At 46.4% G+C, this 16,953-nt stretch overlaps 1 protein-coding gene across 4 annotated transcripts in view; it reads left to right on the top strand.

Moving 5' to 3' along the window:
- Nucleotides 1–16,275, top strand: part of CLCN4 (Cl-/H+ antiporter 4) — an 80,322-nt gene extending 64,047 nt beyond the window's left edge. For all 4 annotated transcript variants that reach the window (XM_022559807.2, XM_089904811.1, XM_089904812.1 and 1 more), the window contains exons 11-12: nt 6,007–6,223; nt 13,034–16,275. In XM_022559807.2, coding sequence (XP_022415515.2) covers nt 6,007–6,223; nt 13,034–13,124 — 308 coding nt within the window. In that variant the 3' untranslated portion in view covers nt 13,125–16,275. The remainder of the gene's footprint in view (nt 1–6,006; nt 6,224–13,033) is intronic.
- Nucleotides 16,276–16,953: the final 678 nt, after the last annotated feature.

The raw sequence follows: 16,953 nt of genomic DNA, 5'->3' as shown, positions 1-16,953 counted from the left end.
GCTGTTGAGTTGGGAGAGCAGAGAGGGGATGATGCCCAGCCGGATGTTCCTGACACGGGCGGCTCAGAGAAGCCCGGGGCTCCCGGTGGCCCAGGGATGAGCGCCTTGGAAGGGGAGCAGGACGTGGGAGCATTCCACAGGCAGAGGGCCGGGTGTGAGTCTTTGGAGGCCCAGGAGGGAGGGGCAGCAGGCCTTAGCGGGGCTCCCCCAGGGTGGTCCCTCCGGACTTCCTGATGCAGCACGGGCAGGGAGCCGCAGAGCGCATCCGCGGCGCATGGTAAACACTAATGCGCGCCGGCTCAGCACCCCTGCATCTCACGGTACACCGGGGCCCACGACATGGCTCACGTGTTCCCTTGATGACTGTACTTCCACGGCATTTGTGAAGTTTGCCAGGGAGACTTTTTCAGGTATGATGGTAGAACGCCCCACCGGGAACACACCTTAGCTTATCCCTGCCCTTTGTTAACTATTTCTTAGGCTCTCCCTTTGAATTTCTAAAACCTCTTCGCTATGTTAAGTAGCTTGTAAAATGTTTTTAAAGTATCTTCATCAAAGGCTTTATAAAAATAAGTTTAAATAAGCTATATAGCCTCTAACTTTAGCTTGTTGCTCAAACATATTTCCCTCCCCCAAAGCAACAGTTGATTTTATGTTTTAGACACGAAAGTACATTTGTGCTTTAAGTGCTCCATGATGCTTCTCTTTATTATACGTCCTGTTGCTTAACAGGTAGGTGCCTTTAGGCATGACCGTTGCCTTATAAATAGTGAGATTTCTTTTAAAAAGCTGTATAGTACGGTTGGGTTTGTTTTAAATTAATGTAATCAGCGGGCTTTAAAAATTTATTCGATCCTTAAAATCTTTTAAGCAAAGGTTGAAATTTAAACACTCTAGTGATAAATGTCACGGAATCCATTACCTATTGTGTAGCTCCAGGCACACCTGCTAAGAGAGAGCTTACTGATTTTGCTGAAACCCATTACTGCAATCAAGTGGGAAGCAGTAATTGTCATCAGCCGGTTAGAGAAGAAATTCAAGCTTGCCAACCCAGTGCCCTCCTAGAAGCTATGTTTGGAATGTCTGAAGAGGCAACACGCGGTGTAAATAATACCTTTATGCTTTCCATCAGACCGATAAGAGTGTGGAAGCTGCCATTTACATGGTTTGCGGGAAAGCAAGGAGTGTTTGGCTGTGAGCAGTGAGAAAAGCTGTTTTCCTGCTCCGTGGATATAGAAAAGTCCTGTACTCCGGTGGAGAAATTCATTACCTGTATTTGCAGACTTAGACGCCCCTTTGCGAATATAGAAATAGGACGTAAGCATTTAGCTAGTAACGATCCCATGCCAATTTCCCTTTCAGGGGACTGAGGAGCAGAGATTTTACATAGATCCAAGATAAGAAAAGAGTAGTAAGTGAGGCAAAGATTTTTTTCTCACGTGTCATGTTTAAAAAGGTGTCAGTTGCTCCTGTGAAGCTGAAAATGTCTTTTCAGCCTATCTCTGGAATGCCAAACCATAGCTGTTGTCTTTGCTGGAGAGCCATTAGTCACAGCACCTCGGAAACGTGGCCCTCTCACCATCACGTACTCACACGTAGGGCCATATGTGGCCCTTGTTCAAGTTCCTGGTAGATGGGACTTTACCTCTTGGTGCTCTCTGCAAACATGAGGCTCTTTCTGTGCTCAGCAGGCTCAGGCTCCTCTAGTCTTGAGTTCCACAGTTAAGTGAGGCTGGATCCAGAAAGGACTCAGTGGGAAGCCGCAAAGATGATTAAAGGGATGGAAAGTTAGAGTCATGGGCCAGAGTTAAGGGAACTCTCATTTTTTTCGCCTGGTGGATGATTTGATGGTGATTCTCCAGCATGTGGAAGAGGCCCACTTGCAGAAAGTGATCTATGTCCAAAACTGAACAACAAGATACGTACGTATCAGATCTGTTGGACGGGTTCTTTAGGGATAAAGAGGCTTCTTCCTGGGAGAGCTGTTTGTTAATGATGGGGATAGGCCGTGGAGAACAGTGGCGGCATCTGCTTCTTTCTGCTGGGGATGAAAAAATACATGCAGAGGGACTTTTCCATGCCTTATAAACTATAACTAGTCAGAAAATCATCGGCTTTTTCTTCTAAATAGCTTTTACTTTTTTACCGCAGCACCTTTGTACTGACCACCACTATAGTTGCTTCTAATTTTCCATTTTAACCTTTCTTGTCAATTACGTCTGTTTTATGGAAGCATGTTTTTAACCTTTGATGTCTGGCATCTGCCTAAGCTTTTTTAAAATTAAAAAAGATTTTTTTATTTTGATTTTCTTACTGAAGTAGAGTGGATTTACAATGTTGTGTTAAGTTCTGCTGTACAGCAAAGTGATTCAGTTATGCCTATAGATACATTCATTCTTTTTCATATTCTTTTCCGTTACGGTTTATCACAGGATATTGAATATAGTTCCCTGTGCTATACAGTAGGACCGTGTTGTTTATCTATGGAAGCATTTTTTTTCTTATTTTTTTTTAAATTAATTAATTTATTTTTGGCTGTGTTGGGTCTTCGTTGCTGCGCGTGGGCTTTCTCTGGTTGCAAAGAGCGGGGGCTACTCTTCGTTGCGGTGGGCTGGCTTCTCATTGCGGTGGTTTCTCTCCTTGTGGAGCACGGGCTCTAGGCACGCAGGCTCAGTAGTTGTGGCTCGCGGGCTCTAGAGCGCAGGCTCAGCTGTGTGGTGCACGGGCTCAGTTGCTCCATGGCATGTGGGGTCTTCCCGGACCAGGGCTCGAACCCTTGTCCCCTGCATTGGCAGGTAGATTCTTAACCACTGCGCCACCAGGGAAGTCCCTATGGAAGCATTTTTAACGCACAGGATGATAGCGTATTACCTCCCTAAAAACATGATTAGAGTTTCTCAACCTTAACGCCATTAACATTGGGGCTGGATCATTCTTTGTTGATAGGGACTGTCGTGTGCACTGTAGGATCATCCCTGGTCTCTACCCACTAGAGGCCAGTAGCAACCCCATCCCCCCAGTTATGAGACCCCAAAATGTCTCCGGATATTGCCAAATGTCCCCTGAGGGTGGAGGCAGAATTACTCCCAGTTGAGAACCATTGCTCTAAAGCCACTGTAATCACTTACTGGATATGTGATTATTTCCAGTCTTTTAAAATTTCTTGGCCTATCACAGTTTGTGGAATTCACTTTATCAACACTTTCCTCATTACCCTCCCTGCACCTGGCATTATGATCTTACTGCTGCTAGCAAGTGGAATGTCAGGTTGAATGTCCTTAACAGGCGCTCGTAAAAGGTACATCATTTTTCAGGAGCTGCAGCCACTGATGGTAGTTGTGGTAGAATAGAACAGCAGACCACCAATACTAACAACAATTTAAAAAAGTCTAGGGGCTAACAAAAGTTTAGACGTAACAAAAATGATCTTTACAACAAAAATGAAGTTTATTACATTTTTTAAAGTAAAAGTAATACTCAGAATGTTGGGGAAATCAGAAGCAAAGGGAAAATTAAAAAGGTGCCCACATTTTCAACACCATAGAAGGCTCTGGTTAATATTTAGCGCTTTTCTTATCTTTTAGGCCTTTTATACATGTAATGTTGGGCTATCTTTTTTTTTTTTTTGGCTTCTTTTCTAACACAGGTTCCCATGAGTCCCTGGGGTGTGGGAGCCTATACTCTCATAGCACTGGATCATGTGCTGGGTGAGGGCTTGGTTTACCCTTTCGTACAGGAAATATTTCGTGTAGCATCCACCATGTGCTGGTGCTGTCCCGGGAGCTGGGAGCACAGCGATGACAGCAGCCAGGCTCTGCCCTCTGTGAACTTTCATGCTTGAGTTTGTTGCAGCCATTTTGGTGACAGATGATTTCTTGTCCAAAGTGGGAGTAGATGGTTCCCCCAGTAGAGAGATGAGGAGAGCTTTCTTGCTGATTCTTCCATTCACCAGCTTTTGGCTGTGCGTCGTACCTCCACGCCCAAAGTTCAATCAAGGCTTTAAGATAGGTCTTTATAATAGAGCTCCAAAGTGGCCTCACAGACAGCCCTTCTGGAGAGAGCCACAGCTGCTACTCTTGGAGTACCAAGGAGCGCTGCTCAGGTCTCTGGCTCTGACCCCAGATGTTGCCTTTGATTCTTGTTTGGCAGTGGCTAGCTCAGGGCTTTCCTTCCTAATGCCTCCTTTGTGAGATAGGCTCTGTTCTACATGACAGGCAGAGCCAAGGACACCGATGTTCAGTAGACTACCCACTCGTTCATCCACTTGTTGGTTGACTGACGCATGTGTGCACTTGGCAAATACCTGTCTTGTGTCTGCTGTATTCTCAGCATTGTGCAGGCACTGGGATTGCAGTGCTGAGCAAGAATTCACGGAGCTAGGTACTGTTCGAATCAGGGCTTCTAACTCAATCGGTAGATTCAGAGGCAATAGAAGCTTGTTATTCATTTCACCAAGTGAATTGACAGTTGGCTAGGTTGTATTTGGTTTTATGAGGGGGCTCAGCAAATCCATGTGATCAGTTCTTGATTGGGTTTTGTGGCTTGATCCAATCCTGATGTTCAACTGGATTGTTGAAATAGACGGGATTCCTGTTACATGGGACTTTTAGAGAATCAGTCGGTCTATGAAAATGGGCGATAAGTGTGTGTTGGCTGTTTGCTGCCCACCTTAGCATTTCAGGACAGAGCCATCTCGATTTAGGAGAGAAATGCACAGTGTGTACTGTGTGGCGTCTACGGCTGAAAACATGTGCATCAGTGTCATCTGGTATTTGTGGTTGAATTGTACTCCATCTGATGTAACTCGATTGAACCTGACCCACATACTGTGCAGGCATTTGCCCAGCGGGCCCTCTGTTCCCCTTTTAAACACAGACCCTTTTTCAAACTCAGTCTGACCCCGAATGCTGCCAGTTTTCCATTAGAGTACTCTGTTGCAATAAATAGCTTTAGAGCCAGCAGTTAGAATTTTATTTTTCAAAGAACAATATAGGTGAATAGTAGTCTTTGAGAAGGCAAAAAAAAAAAAAATGTATTATAGAAAGCAGGATCCATTTTAAGGCAAGCCTTGCTGTACATGTTCCCTAACCTTTTCCCATGAAGCAAAAGAAAGATTAAAATTCCAACAGAAGGAAAATCGCCTTGGAGAAATATCTTGAGACCGATGGATTTATTTCATGTGTGACTTAAAATAGCCTAGGTTTCTAGTACCGCATAAAGCTGTATTTCTAATGAGTTCCTGTTACCCTACTTTTCTTCAGCTTTCTTTCACGTGGGCCCGCCTACAGATAGAAATAGGCTAATTGTTACCATAACAGTTTTACTATCTTTCTTTGAGAAATCCACCAAATGGCCCATATTTAAGAGAAGCGATCCAAGGAGTGGGGGGAATGCAGCTTTTCTAGGGTTATTTCTTTGGTCCCAAGGGTCATAGTTAGACTGAACTGTGTTTCTGGGCTCTGAGCCTAGGATGGTCCTCTTGGTTTCTTGTTCCTTTCAGGATTTATAATGCCATCTGGGCCAGTTATACGTTAGTTTGTTAAAAAAAAAACCAAACCATGTATTAAGGTCATTGGGCAGCTAAGTGAGGTTTCTTTTCACGTCAAACCTCAGCCCCTGATGAGGTGAAGGTGTGTCAGGAAAGCAAGGGTGGCAGGCCCTGGGCCAGCTGGGCGCCCTGGCCTCCAGGCAGAAGCAGTGCATTTCGCTAAAGGAAGTAGCCTGGTCAGGCCCGCGTTGCAAGACTTTGGCAGTGAATGATCAGGTCACAGCAGGGGGGTCTCGCACAGCATTAGCTTGAGAGAGAGAGATGCCAGTTTCACAGATGTTTGGCTGAAGCTCCTCGTTAAGAATGTAGAGTCTGCCTTCCGCGCCCCTCCTCTGTGGGATTCTAGGCTGCTGGGGGACGGAAGCCGCATGTTGCTGTGGGATGGGGTGGGATGGGGTGGGGGAAGGGACTCCGCAAGGGAGTGTCGTGAGGCTCACCGTCCTGCTCGCCCATTGCAGAGAACGCCAGACAGAGGCAGGAGGGCATCGTGAGCGACTCGGTCATGTACTTCACGGAGGAGCCCCCTGAGCTGCCAGCCAACAGCCCGCAGCCCCTGAAGCTGCGGCGCGTCCTGAACCTCAGCCCTTTCACCGTCACGGACCACACCCCCATGGAGACGGTGGTGGACATCTTCCGGAAGCTGGGGCTCCGCCAGTGCCTGGTGACGCGGAGCGGGTGAGTGGCGGGACCCTGGGGGGAACAAGATGAAGGGGACGCGGGCTCAGACCTTGGGGGACTGGCGGGGACCGGGGCAGGGGGGTGGGTGGCAGTGCTCGGAAGAGATGTCAGTAGGTGAGCCCAGGAGGAAGAGTTTCCAGCGAGCTTGGGACTCAGGCTTCCAGGTGGGGCTGCTGTCTGCCCTGAGGTTGAAGGTGGAGTCCGAGGGGAGAAGCCCACGGGGAGGGGCTGTGGCTCCCCCGCCACCCGCAGTGGTCCTGGCTCTGGGAGAAGGTTCGGTCTGTCCTGCTGTGACGTTGCGATGTGACGACACTTTCCTCCACATCACGGTGCTCTGCAGAAATGAGCAACAAGGATCTCAGGGCTGATGAGAAAAATAGGGTTAGGTGCACAACGCTCGAACACTTTGTCAGTGACAGATCATAAAAAACAGAGATGGCAATCTCATGAAAGCGGTCAGACATTTACACACATTAAATGGTTGAGAAGTGTATCAAAAAGGCCGTTTACAGCCCCTTCACCTTGAGAAAGCCCCACGGTTGGCTTGTGGAAGCGGGCATTGCGAGGACTGCAGCTGAGCTCCCGGCCGGGGCATCTTTCTCTGTCCTCCTGGACTTTCCTGTGGATGAAATCACCCATAAGCAAACGTGAGGTTCACAGTATGCTCAAATTACTCCCTAATACATTGGTCGGTTCGAAACAACTTCACGTTTTCAAACGTTATCGCAGAGCCGAGAGATTTGGTGGCCCATGGCATCGTCTCCGCCGCAGCCATATTGCTTTCGCTCTGTGTTATCACGAACCAGGAAACCAGCATTGCAGAGAGCAAAGGTTCGTGATGATGTGAGAGGTGCAGTGCTCCGTGGGCCGTGCTTAGGCTCAGGGGCTCTCCCTAAATTCCACGGCCTCAGAAGCTTGGGTGGAGCGAGAGATTGGCTGGGTCCAGGTAGCCCGGAACCTAGGATTCTCTGCCCAGTTGATTCCTTTATGGGCTGGGGGCTGGGAGGTGGGGTATGGGCTGTGGAGACATCGGTGCCAGGCTTTCCTCCTGCCGCCCTGCTCATGGCTCTGCAAGGAGCTGAATTTGCACTTGACCCAGAGAACTCTCGGCCAATGGGACGAGTGTCCTTCTTAGCTCTGACTGCAGCTGGGGTGTATCTTGCACATGGAGAGGGGCAATCAATAAGGAACAAATAAATAAGTGTTTGAGGCTAGAGGTCATTTCTGCTGGTGTTTTTTTTTTTTTTTGCGGTACGCAGGCCTCTCACTGCTGTGGCCTCTCCCGTTGCGGAGCACAGGCTCCGGACGCGCAGGCTCAGCAGCCATGGTTCATGGGCCAAGCCGCTCCGCGGCATGTGGGATCTTCCTGGACCGGGGCACGAACCCGCGTCCGCTGCATCGGCAGGCGGACTCTCAACCACTGCGCCACCAGGGAAGCCCTCTGCTGGTGGTTTTTATAGGAACTCAGTGGTTCTCAAACTTGAGCAGGCGTCAGAATCCCCCGGAGGAGTAAACCTCTAGGTTAAACCCAGAGTGCTGGGCCCCCCTGCAGCTACTGACCCCTCCGACCTAGGAGGGGGCCTGAGAATGTGTATTTCTAACCAGCTCCCGGAGGTTACTGCTGGTTGGGGTCCCCACTTTGCAAACTGCTGAAGCCCACCGATGAACCTGAATTTCCAGCGCTCGGCAGAAATACCACCGTGATCACCCGTGTCGTCTCAAGTGTATAGCAGTTTCTCTTTTCCTTTAAAATAATAATCCAATGTCAGTTATCATTGGAATCTCCAGTTCTGGCAGGAAATGCTGCCCTCAACGCCCGCTCACACCTCACGGAGCCCCATGAGGTTTTCCTGTGAAGATCTGGGTGTCGAAATTGGCTCCGAATGTTCTGCGAGAAAACAATCGCACCCTCTCTCTCGCTCTACGTATTTTAAACAAACACAGATGCTGATACATTAGTGCTGGCAAGAGATCCTTGTTTGCGGGGCCTTTCATCTTCTCGGGCTTTGAGCCAGGGCAGGCACGGCTCAAGCCAGCTCGCGTTTTTGATGTATTCCGTCGCCATGTGCCTTCCCTGCTCTAGGCCGAGCACTCAAGCTCGTACCCTTGACTTGCGTTGTCTGCAGGATTTCTCAGGGCCTGGGCTCCCAGGTGATCCTGAAAGCAGACCAGGAGCCAGGGAAGTCTTTGTCTCCCTAAGGCCAGAGTCTAGGAAGCCTCCAGTGGCGAAGAGTGAATTTGGGATTTTCTCCACAGAGGATCTAGAAAGAAAAGGCGAGCAGGGGAGATGGTGTCAGCTTCCACCAAGCCCTGCTAGGTGGGCCTTGGGGCGTGGCCTTCTCACAGGAGCCCAGCTGCTCTAATGTGAATTATGTTCATGGTCATAGATGGACTGTTTATCATTCCACAGGTTCACTCGAACTGCTACCCAAAGGGGCTGGAAGTTTAAACACTTGATTTATATCAAGTAGGACATCTCATACCACTAACAAATCCCACTAGATTTAATGCTGCCTCCTTTTGGGAGGACGTTCAACTTTCTTCTTTTCTGATACTTATTGTCGCAGGCTAGGCACAATTTATGCCAGAACCCAAGGCAGCTCCTGAATTCATGTTTCCCCAGAGCCATTGTAACCAGCTTGACTTTCAGACATAGTTACCAAGCTTTAAGACGGGGTTGTCAGGACTGCATGTGCCTGACCTTTTGATATTATGTCCAGGATGACTGTAAGGGAACAAAACCCAGGCTTTATAGATATGGGAGGGTGTCTGTGTTAACAAGTCGTTTTTTCTCAAAGCGGCATTGGTTTCGTCAGCATCTTACTGAGCTCTATGTGAGGGAGAACTGGAGGAGGCTCAAAAAGCCTTTAAAAAAAAAATCAAGGAGCTTGTCATCTACCGAGGAACATGGACGTCATCCAATCTGAGTGGTGTTCCCCAGGTGTTCTGGAGGGCAGTGTCCTCAGCCAGGCTTTCAGGTAGAAAAGAAATGTCCGCAAGAACAAAAGAGCCTTTTAAGCTGAGGGAGTGTCTGCCAGTTGGTGGCCGCCAGCCACGGAACTCCTCCCACCGCGGATGAGAAGGTGTGTCACCTTTTCACGTGCTGCCACTTCTCTGATGATCGCAGCTTTCTTAGTGGTGTATTTTAGGCGTAAGCTGCTTGCCTTCTAACTATTCCTTTTTGATTTTAAAGGGAGTTGAAGGACCGTTATGGACTGAACTCTGTCCCCCCCACCCCATCCCTGAATTCGTATGTTGAAGCTCCAGCCTCCAATATGACTGTCTTTGGAGATGGGGTCTTTAAGGAGGTAGTTAAGGTTAAATGAGGTCATAAAAGTGGGGCCCTAATCTGATAGGACTGGTGTCCTTAAAAGAAGAGGAGGGGCTTCCCTGGTGGCGCAGTGGTTGAGAGTCCGCCTGCCGATGCAGGGGACGCGGGTTCGTGCCCCGGTCCGGGAGGATCCCACATGCCGCGGAGCGGCTGGGCCCGTGAGCCATGGCCGCTGAGCCTGCGCGTCCGGAGCCTGTGCTCTGCAACGGGAGAGGCCACAACAGTGAGAGGCCCGCGTACCGCAAAAAAGAAAAAGAAAAAGAAAAAGAGGAGACACCAGGGATGCTCGCACAGAGAAAAAGGCCATGTGAGGACACAGCAAAAGGGTGGTGTCTGCAAGCCCAGGAGAGAGGCCTCTGGAGAAACCAAACCTGCCAGCACCTTGATCTTGGCCTTCCAGCCTCCAGAACTGGGAGAACATACATTTCTGTTGTTAAGCCACCTACCTAGTGTATGGTGCCTTGTTACAGCAGACCAAGCTAACTCTGTCAGGACACAGACTCAGCTTGGCAGGTTTAGTATAATAGCATCTTGTTTTATGGGGCATCTTTGATTTTACTGTATTTTTATAAATTTTAGAAATGTGTTTGAAGTGATCTATGAGCACTGTTAAAGTCAAGTAGCTCTAAATAGCTGGAAGGAACAATTCCTGACTCTGTCCTCCTTCACCACCCACCCCCTTCACCACCCACCCCCTTTCAGGCAACCACTTTCTTCCCCCTAAGAATTTTCTGTTCTTGAATTAATAGACTTTATTTTTCAAGCAGTTTAAGGCTTACAGCATAATTGAGCAGAATGTACAGAGTTCCCTCTCTGGTCCTCTCTCTGTTGCCCTTACTGTCAAGTCTTGCATTTGTGTGTTATATTTGTTGCCGTTGATGAGCCAGTATTGAGATGTTATTATTAACTACGATCCATTGTTTACATTAGGATTCGCTCTTGGTGTTGTACGTCCTGTGGGTTTGGACAAATGTATAATGACATGTATCCACCATTGTAGTATCATCAGGAATAGTTTCACAGCCCTTAGAGTCCTCTGTGCTCTGCCTATTCATCCCTCCCCCGCCTTACCTCCTGGCAACCACTGATCCTCTTACTGTCTCCATCATTTTGCCTTTTCCAGAATGTCTTAGAGTTGGAATCACACAGTGTGTAGCCTTCTCAGATGGCTCCTCCACACCTTCTCCTGGCCTGATGGCTCATTTCTTTTTAGAGCCGAGTAATATTCCATTGTCTGGATGGACCAGTTTGTATATTCACTCACCTACTGAAGGACATCTTGGTTGCTTCCAAGTTTTGCCAATTATGTATGACACATACATCTTCTAAGACTAAGGACATTCTTTTACATAACCACTGAGCCATAATTACACAAAATTAATGGTAACTCAATATGTCACTCAATACCTAGTTCATATCAAATTTCAGTCCAGAGTTCCTTCAAGGTTCAGACATCGCATTTGGTTGTTTTGTCTCTTTTGTTTTTTATCTAGAACGGCTCCCTGCCTTTTTTGTTTGATATTTATGACATAGTTTTTTTTTTTTTTTTTAAATCCAGACCAGTAGTCCCACATTTTGAATTTGATTGATTGCTTCCTCATGGTTTGATTTGGTTTAAGTAGTTTCGAGTTTCGGGCAGTGTTCCAATGTAGATGATGTCATAACGTCAGCTTTTCTGACTTTGCTGGTGATAAGCTCCATCAGTGGGATGAGGTGGGGATGGCCAGAGCCCTCTGTAGTAAAGGGACATTTTTCTCTTTGTACGTAATCTGTGGAGGGATACTTTGAGACCATGTGAATTTTCTGTTTTCCAGCAACCATTTACCTGATGGTTTTGGAATCCATCGATAATTATTGGCTAAACTAATTATTACATTGGGGGTTGCAAAATGTTGATTTTCTAATTCTTTTGTGCTTGCTACATTTTTTCCCCATCTTTTTTTTTTTTTTTTTGATTATCATGTTAGTCATGGTGCTTTCTTTCAGTGTTTTGTCATCTGTATTGTCATTATTCTTTTTGTTTAGCGTGCTTTTAAAGGCCCTTTTTGCTATTTTCCTATCACCTGAAGATGTTCCTATAGATGGAGGGGCAGAGGTAGTATCTGCTGTCTCCCCCGGTGTGATAGATGGGGAAACGAACACAAGAAATCAATCGCTTTTTCAAGATTAAGGTCCAGTGTGGTCAGGGACAAGGAAGTGAGAATTCTGGCTGACAGTTTCACTAACCAGTGTCCCTTTCACCAGCTGTCACTGACTGGAGTACTGCTCCAGGTACTTGCGGCCCCTCTTCATGTTCACTTCCTATTAGTAAGAGATGAGTTTCATAGTTTGGCTTTAATTAAATAAATGACAGTGTATTACAGTTGTGTTTTCTGATTTTTTTGGTATATCATCATTTTACCCAGATACAGAGTAGAAACCTGTCATTTCAATAGCCGTACAGTATTCCAGGGTGAGACTGCCGTCCTTTACTTCTCTATTCTCCTCTTCTTGGGGATGATGGAGACATGGTGAGCAGCGTTTTGCAAACTAATTTGGCAATGGAACTTCTTTTCTCTGAAGAACTTGCAAACATCCCCTTCTTTCAAACATTTCACTTTCCCCAGGGGCCATGATTTGACCCCAGCAGGTGGTTATTTAAGTATTTAATAAAATCGAGAGTGAGGCATGATCCAGGGGCACTGTTTACGTTGTCGAGTTTGTCAGTGGTGCTCCCTGGAGTTGGGCAGTATACAGTATAGGTGTCTCTATACCAGGGTCCCTGAGAAGTGGCATCATTTTTGTAAGTTGAAAGCCATGGAATTTTGGAAGAGCAGGTAATTTACATATATGGTCAGAGATGAATGTCAAACTTTACCCTTCCAGTAAGATAGATTTAAAATAGAACCAATTGTTATCTTATACTTAAAATTTCTTATGCTTAAAATGCCCCACGCTTGGAATTTCTGCGGTGTGGTCACGTTTTGACAATGGCTTTTGTAAGCCCTTTTTAATTGATTATAGTCTTGGAATTTAGGGGAGCATATTAGTCATCATAGGCTTACTTCTGTAATAAACAAGCCTGCAATCTCAGTGGCCGAACACAATAAAGGTTAATTTTTCTCCCACGTCACTCACATCCAGTGTGAGTTGCAGCAGGTGTGGGCTTTGCACCACACAGCCATTCCAGGACCCAGGTCTTTGAATATGGTGACTCCTGATTCAGTCCTCTGTGACCTCAGAGCCCTTCACTGGCTCCTCTGTCTTGGGCTGGCAGATGAGGAGAGAGGAAATGTGCAGGAGACTCGGGAGGGGTATCTCTCACCTCCACCCACACGCCATTGGCTAGAGCTCACTCAGTTAGACCCACCCATCCGCAAGGGAGGCTGGGAAATGTCTCTCCTTGTGCTCGGGTGGAAAGGGCGCTGGGGATTAGGGACAGGCATGAGTCGGTATTGCGAGGCTGACCTCTTTTCTCTATTTTGTTTCTTCTCCAGGAGACTTCTTGGCATCATCACGAAAAAGGATGTTCTGAGACATATGGCCCAGATGGCAAACCAGGACCCTGAATCCATCATGTTTAATTAGAAACAAGATGGCAGTTTCTTTGAGAAAAATACAACTGTGTCATTTGAAAAGAAATAAACAAATGATATGTCATCCTAATGAACGGTCATGCACTGGGGGCAGCAGAAACAAAAGCTTTGTTTAAAAGGAAGGGAAGAAGAATGAAACTTAGAAAAAATACATTGGCGAGTAGGCATTTTATAGCTTTAACCCCTTATGAGTTTCAAGCTGTGTTATGAGTTTAGTAACTACTGTGGGGGCACGTGGGTGGGTGTAAATGATATGGTTTGTACAAGGACATGGAACACAATTGCTGAGTCAAGAAACATTTGCCCCTCCTGTTGAAGGCTGGTGTTGGTGAAGCTTTGAGTCTGAAAGGCCAAGGGGTATTGGCGTGTCAGTGTCCTTATTTATTGGTTCCTGAGGTTTGGCTGTTATGTTACTGAATCAGATTAAAGATATTTGCACTTACTTTGTTGGAAAAGAAAAATTAAATGTGAACGTAGTGAAAGCTGCAAGTATGCTAGTGGGTTCACTCGTGACCAGCCGTTGCTGGCTCATGTATTCAGCCTGTTATTTTGCTTATCCATTGCTTTCTGAACCAACATTGGGTCACCTGCCATGTTGAGTATGAAGAAATCATTTCTCTATGCAAGACCAGCGTCTTGGGACTGCGCGATGAACTGTCGAGCATTTAGTGCTGCACTGTTTCCTGCCACGAAAAGGGATTCGTGCTTATTTTGAGGGTATACATACCCATCATTGATTTGCATCCCCATCGCATTTGCTTCATTTATTTGTTGCTGTTGCCTGTGCATTCTTAAATATTGATCAGTCTAGCGCTTTCAAGGGCCATGTCCTATATTCTGCCAGCTTGCTGTAGTGGCTGAATTTCCAAATAGCATATACAAGAGTCATAACAGGCTACCCAGTGTTACTACTTATTTTTCCTCTCAGATCCTATTAAATATGGCTGCCGAGAGGGTGAGGCAGACGAGTTCTCTGTGGGAACTCCTCCAAATGGGTTGCAAGAGAAATGCTAAATTGATTCTAAATCTGTTCCATCCTCTTCTCTGTAGAGTGCAAAACATTCATCTTTAAAGTGTGAGCATGTACTTTCATATTAGCAATCAAAGCGCAGAAGGACAGAGTAAAATTCCAGACAGCCAATTTGAGCACTGGGTGTCTTTGAACTGAACGTTATGATACATTTATTCTTTTAGTCAGGACTTCTGTCTTGCCCGTGGGAAGGAAGTTGTGTTTCTTAGGTCCACTGGGTGATCTCTGTAAGACTGATCCCCCTTGCCCGTTCACTTTCGTCTTTGTTCTTCCCTTTTCACCGAGTCATCCTCATCCTTTTCATTCTCATCATAGGGTATTGATGTGTCAGGTGTGCATTTGGCTGCAAGTAATAGAAAACTGAACACACAATGAAGAGCTGCATAAGAAACCTGGAGGTGGGCACTCAGGACTGTCTCCGTAGTATCGTCGACGACTCACAGTCTTTGGTAGTTTTTTCCTACCATCCTTGCCCTTTCTCCTTTGGGTCACTGCCTTGTAGTCACAAGATGCTCACTGAACCGCCAGGTCCGGTATCTGCTTTCTAAGCAGAAAGAGAGAGGAAGAGGCAAATGACAAGGCGCAGTGTCCGTGTCGGGAAGGCAAAGCTTTCCCTGAGATGCTCGGCTTTCCTCCACTGGCTAGACTTCTGTCGCGTGGCGCCCCCAGTTGTGTGTGAGTCTGGGAAGGAAAATATTTAGCTACGTAGGCATATTACGCTGAATGAGACTGAGTGAGGAAGGGGAGGGGGGTGTTGTCTGTTGGGAGGGGATGTTGTCTGCCCTGTTGGACGCTGTCATCGTGTCCCTGTCATTGTCCTTCTCTTTCTCACTGACCCCCTCCAAACACTCTCCTGTGACCTTATAGTCCCCCACCCCTCCTCTTGGCTTTGACGTAGAACTCCCAGTCAGATGCCATCGTTTCGTAGCCCTAATAAAAATGTTCATTCTGGATAAAAACCTATCTATAAGAGGGCTACTGTGAAACTTCTAGTGGATACAAGAAAATATACGGATATGTTTAACCTGACTGAAAACTTAAAGGAGTTTAAGTCAGATCACGCTGACAAATTATGGAAAATATGTTTCTGTAATTAATTGGCCTCCTCCCAAATAATATCAGATAGCCACTTCGGTGTGGAAAGGTCAGTCTATACTAGAGAATGTAATCTTCGGTCCTATAAGAGAATGAAATTCGTTGTCTCACAGCACCTAAGTACTGAGTAACGGATCCTAACATTTTGTTGCTATTGAGGTTTCCACGGAACAGTGCGAGTGAAGCTGGGTTCTCCTGGACTTTCAATCCTAAGAAGTCTTCATGTACTTCCCTTCTTAACTCCCATGTAGGCTCTCGAAAGAGTCTTAGTCGTAGCCTCGATTTTTATAATCCAGGACACCCTGTTAGACGAAACAAGGAGCTTCAGAAGGGAACACGCAACAGTGAACAGACAGCCAAAGGTCAGTAAAACCACAGAATTCCCCCTCCTCCAGCTGAGGCCTGGGAAGGGGAGGGGAGAGTTGACTCTGGGCCGAGGTCACCGATGGGGCTTGTGTCCTCTCCCCATTGCTTAGCATGGAGACGTCCGTGGGGTTCAGAGGGCCAGCATCAGACAGGCAGGTCGAGGCCGGGATCAGGGGCTTGCGGCGTCACTGCCAGAGCCCATTGCCTGCCTTCGCTGGAGCCCTGACCTGTAGCCACCGGCCCGGGCCTCAGACACACTCACGGGGAACGCACTGCTGGGCCTTTTGTGGCACTTTCTCATAGAAGTATGTGGATGGGGATTCTGAAGGTGTTGGCTGTATTCAAATGTAGAACTTCATCTACTTTACCTGGTGATCTGTTGAACGAGATAAGTAGATCTGGAATGTGGACGTGAAACCAACATTTCTTAGAATACTGTTTTTGTTCCATTTTCCAGAACCAAAGGCTGTAGACATTCGTTGAACTTTCTGGATTCTTTCTGAATTGTTTTTTTAATGTAAATAAATATAAGTACATAATGGAAAAGGAGTTCTGTATTGCGGTACATCAACCTACTTCTTGCTCTTTTTCTATCACTAAGGGAATGTGTTATAGAAGGACAGATGGCAAATAAAAAGCATCCTTAATGTGACATGTGGATTTCTTGTGTTTTTCAGCGCATCCCCTGGGAATGCAGATGTGCATGTGGCTTTTACGGAAAAGCAAGTGTGCTAGAAGCAAATCTGTATTCAGTGTTTGCTGTTCCTTAGAACCAGTCAATCTTAAAGTTCTCTATTTGACATTTCCTGACGACTTGATAAAGGAGAAGACATGTCAATACATATTTTTTTGGCCCTAATAAGTCACAGAAACTGAAAAATTTCCAGCAGTTTGTTTCACTTAGGTGAGAATTGGTTCCTTTAAATTATCAACACATGCGAAATCTGTTCAGTATTCATTGTATTTCTTATTCAGATGCTGAGCTGGAACAGGTGAGAAACCCAAGGAGGAGAACTATTGAATTTCAAGTAATTATATTATGTCTTCATTTTCATTTCGCGTGGGCAGTGTTTTATCAGACTCGGCTTCTAACCTTTGAAATATGGTTGACCTGAGCGGGGAGCCTGTCTATCTAAGTTGGGAAACATGAACCAGACTCCATTTTCACCGGCGCAGTCCTAACTATTTATTTGCCATCCTAGTTGTGCTGGGAAAAAGATATATTCGCTTTTGGTGTTGGAATGATGACATAGCAATACGGTTTGTTTTTGTTTTGTTTTTTTTTTTGCGGTACGCGGGCCTCTCACTTCTGTGGCCTCTCCCGTTGCGG

Source organism: Delphinapterus leucas, chromosome X, assembly GCF_059928025.1.
Source record: "Delphinapterus leucas isolate spDelLeu-1000000601 "Yukka" chromosome X, BTC_Dleu_Yukka2, whole genome shotgun sequence".
NCBI lineage: Eukaryota > Metazoa > Chordata > Mammalia > Artiodactyla > Monodontidae > Delphinapterus > Delphinapterus leucas.
This window is presented reverse-complemented; position numbering and strand designations above follow the sequence as displayed.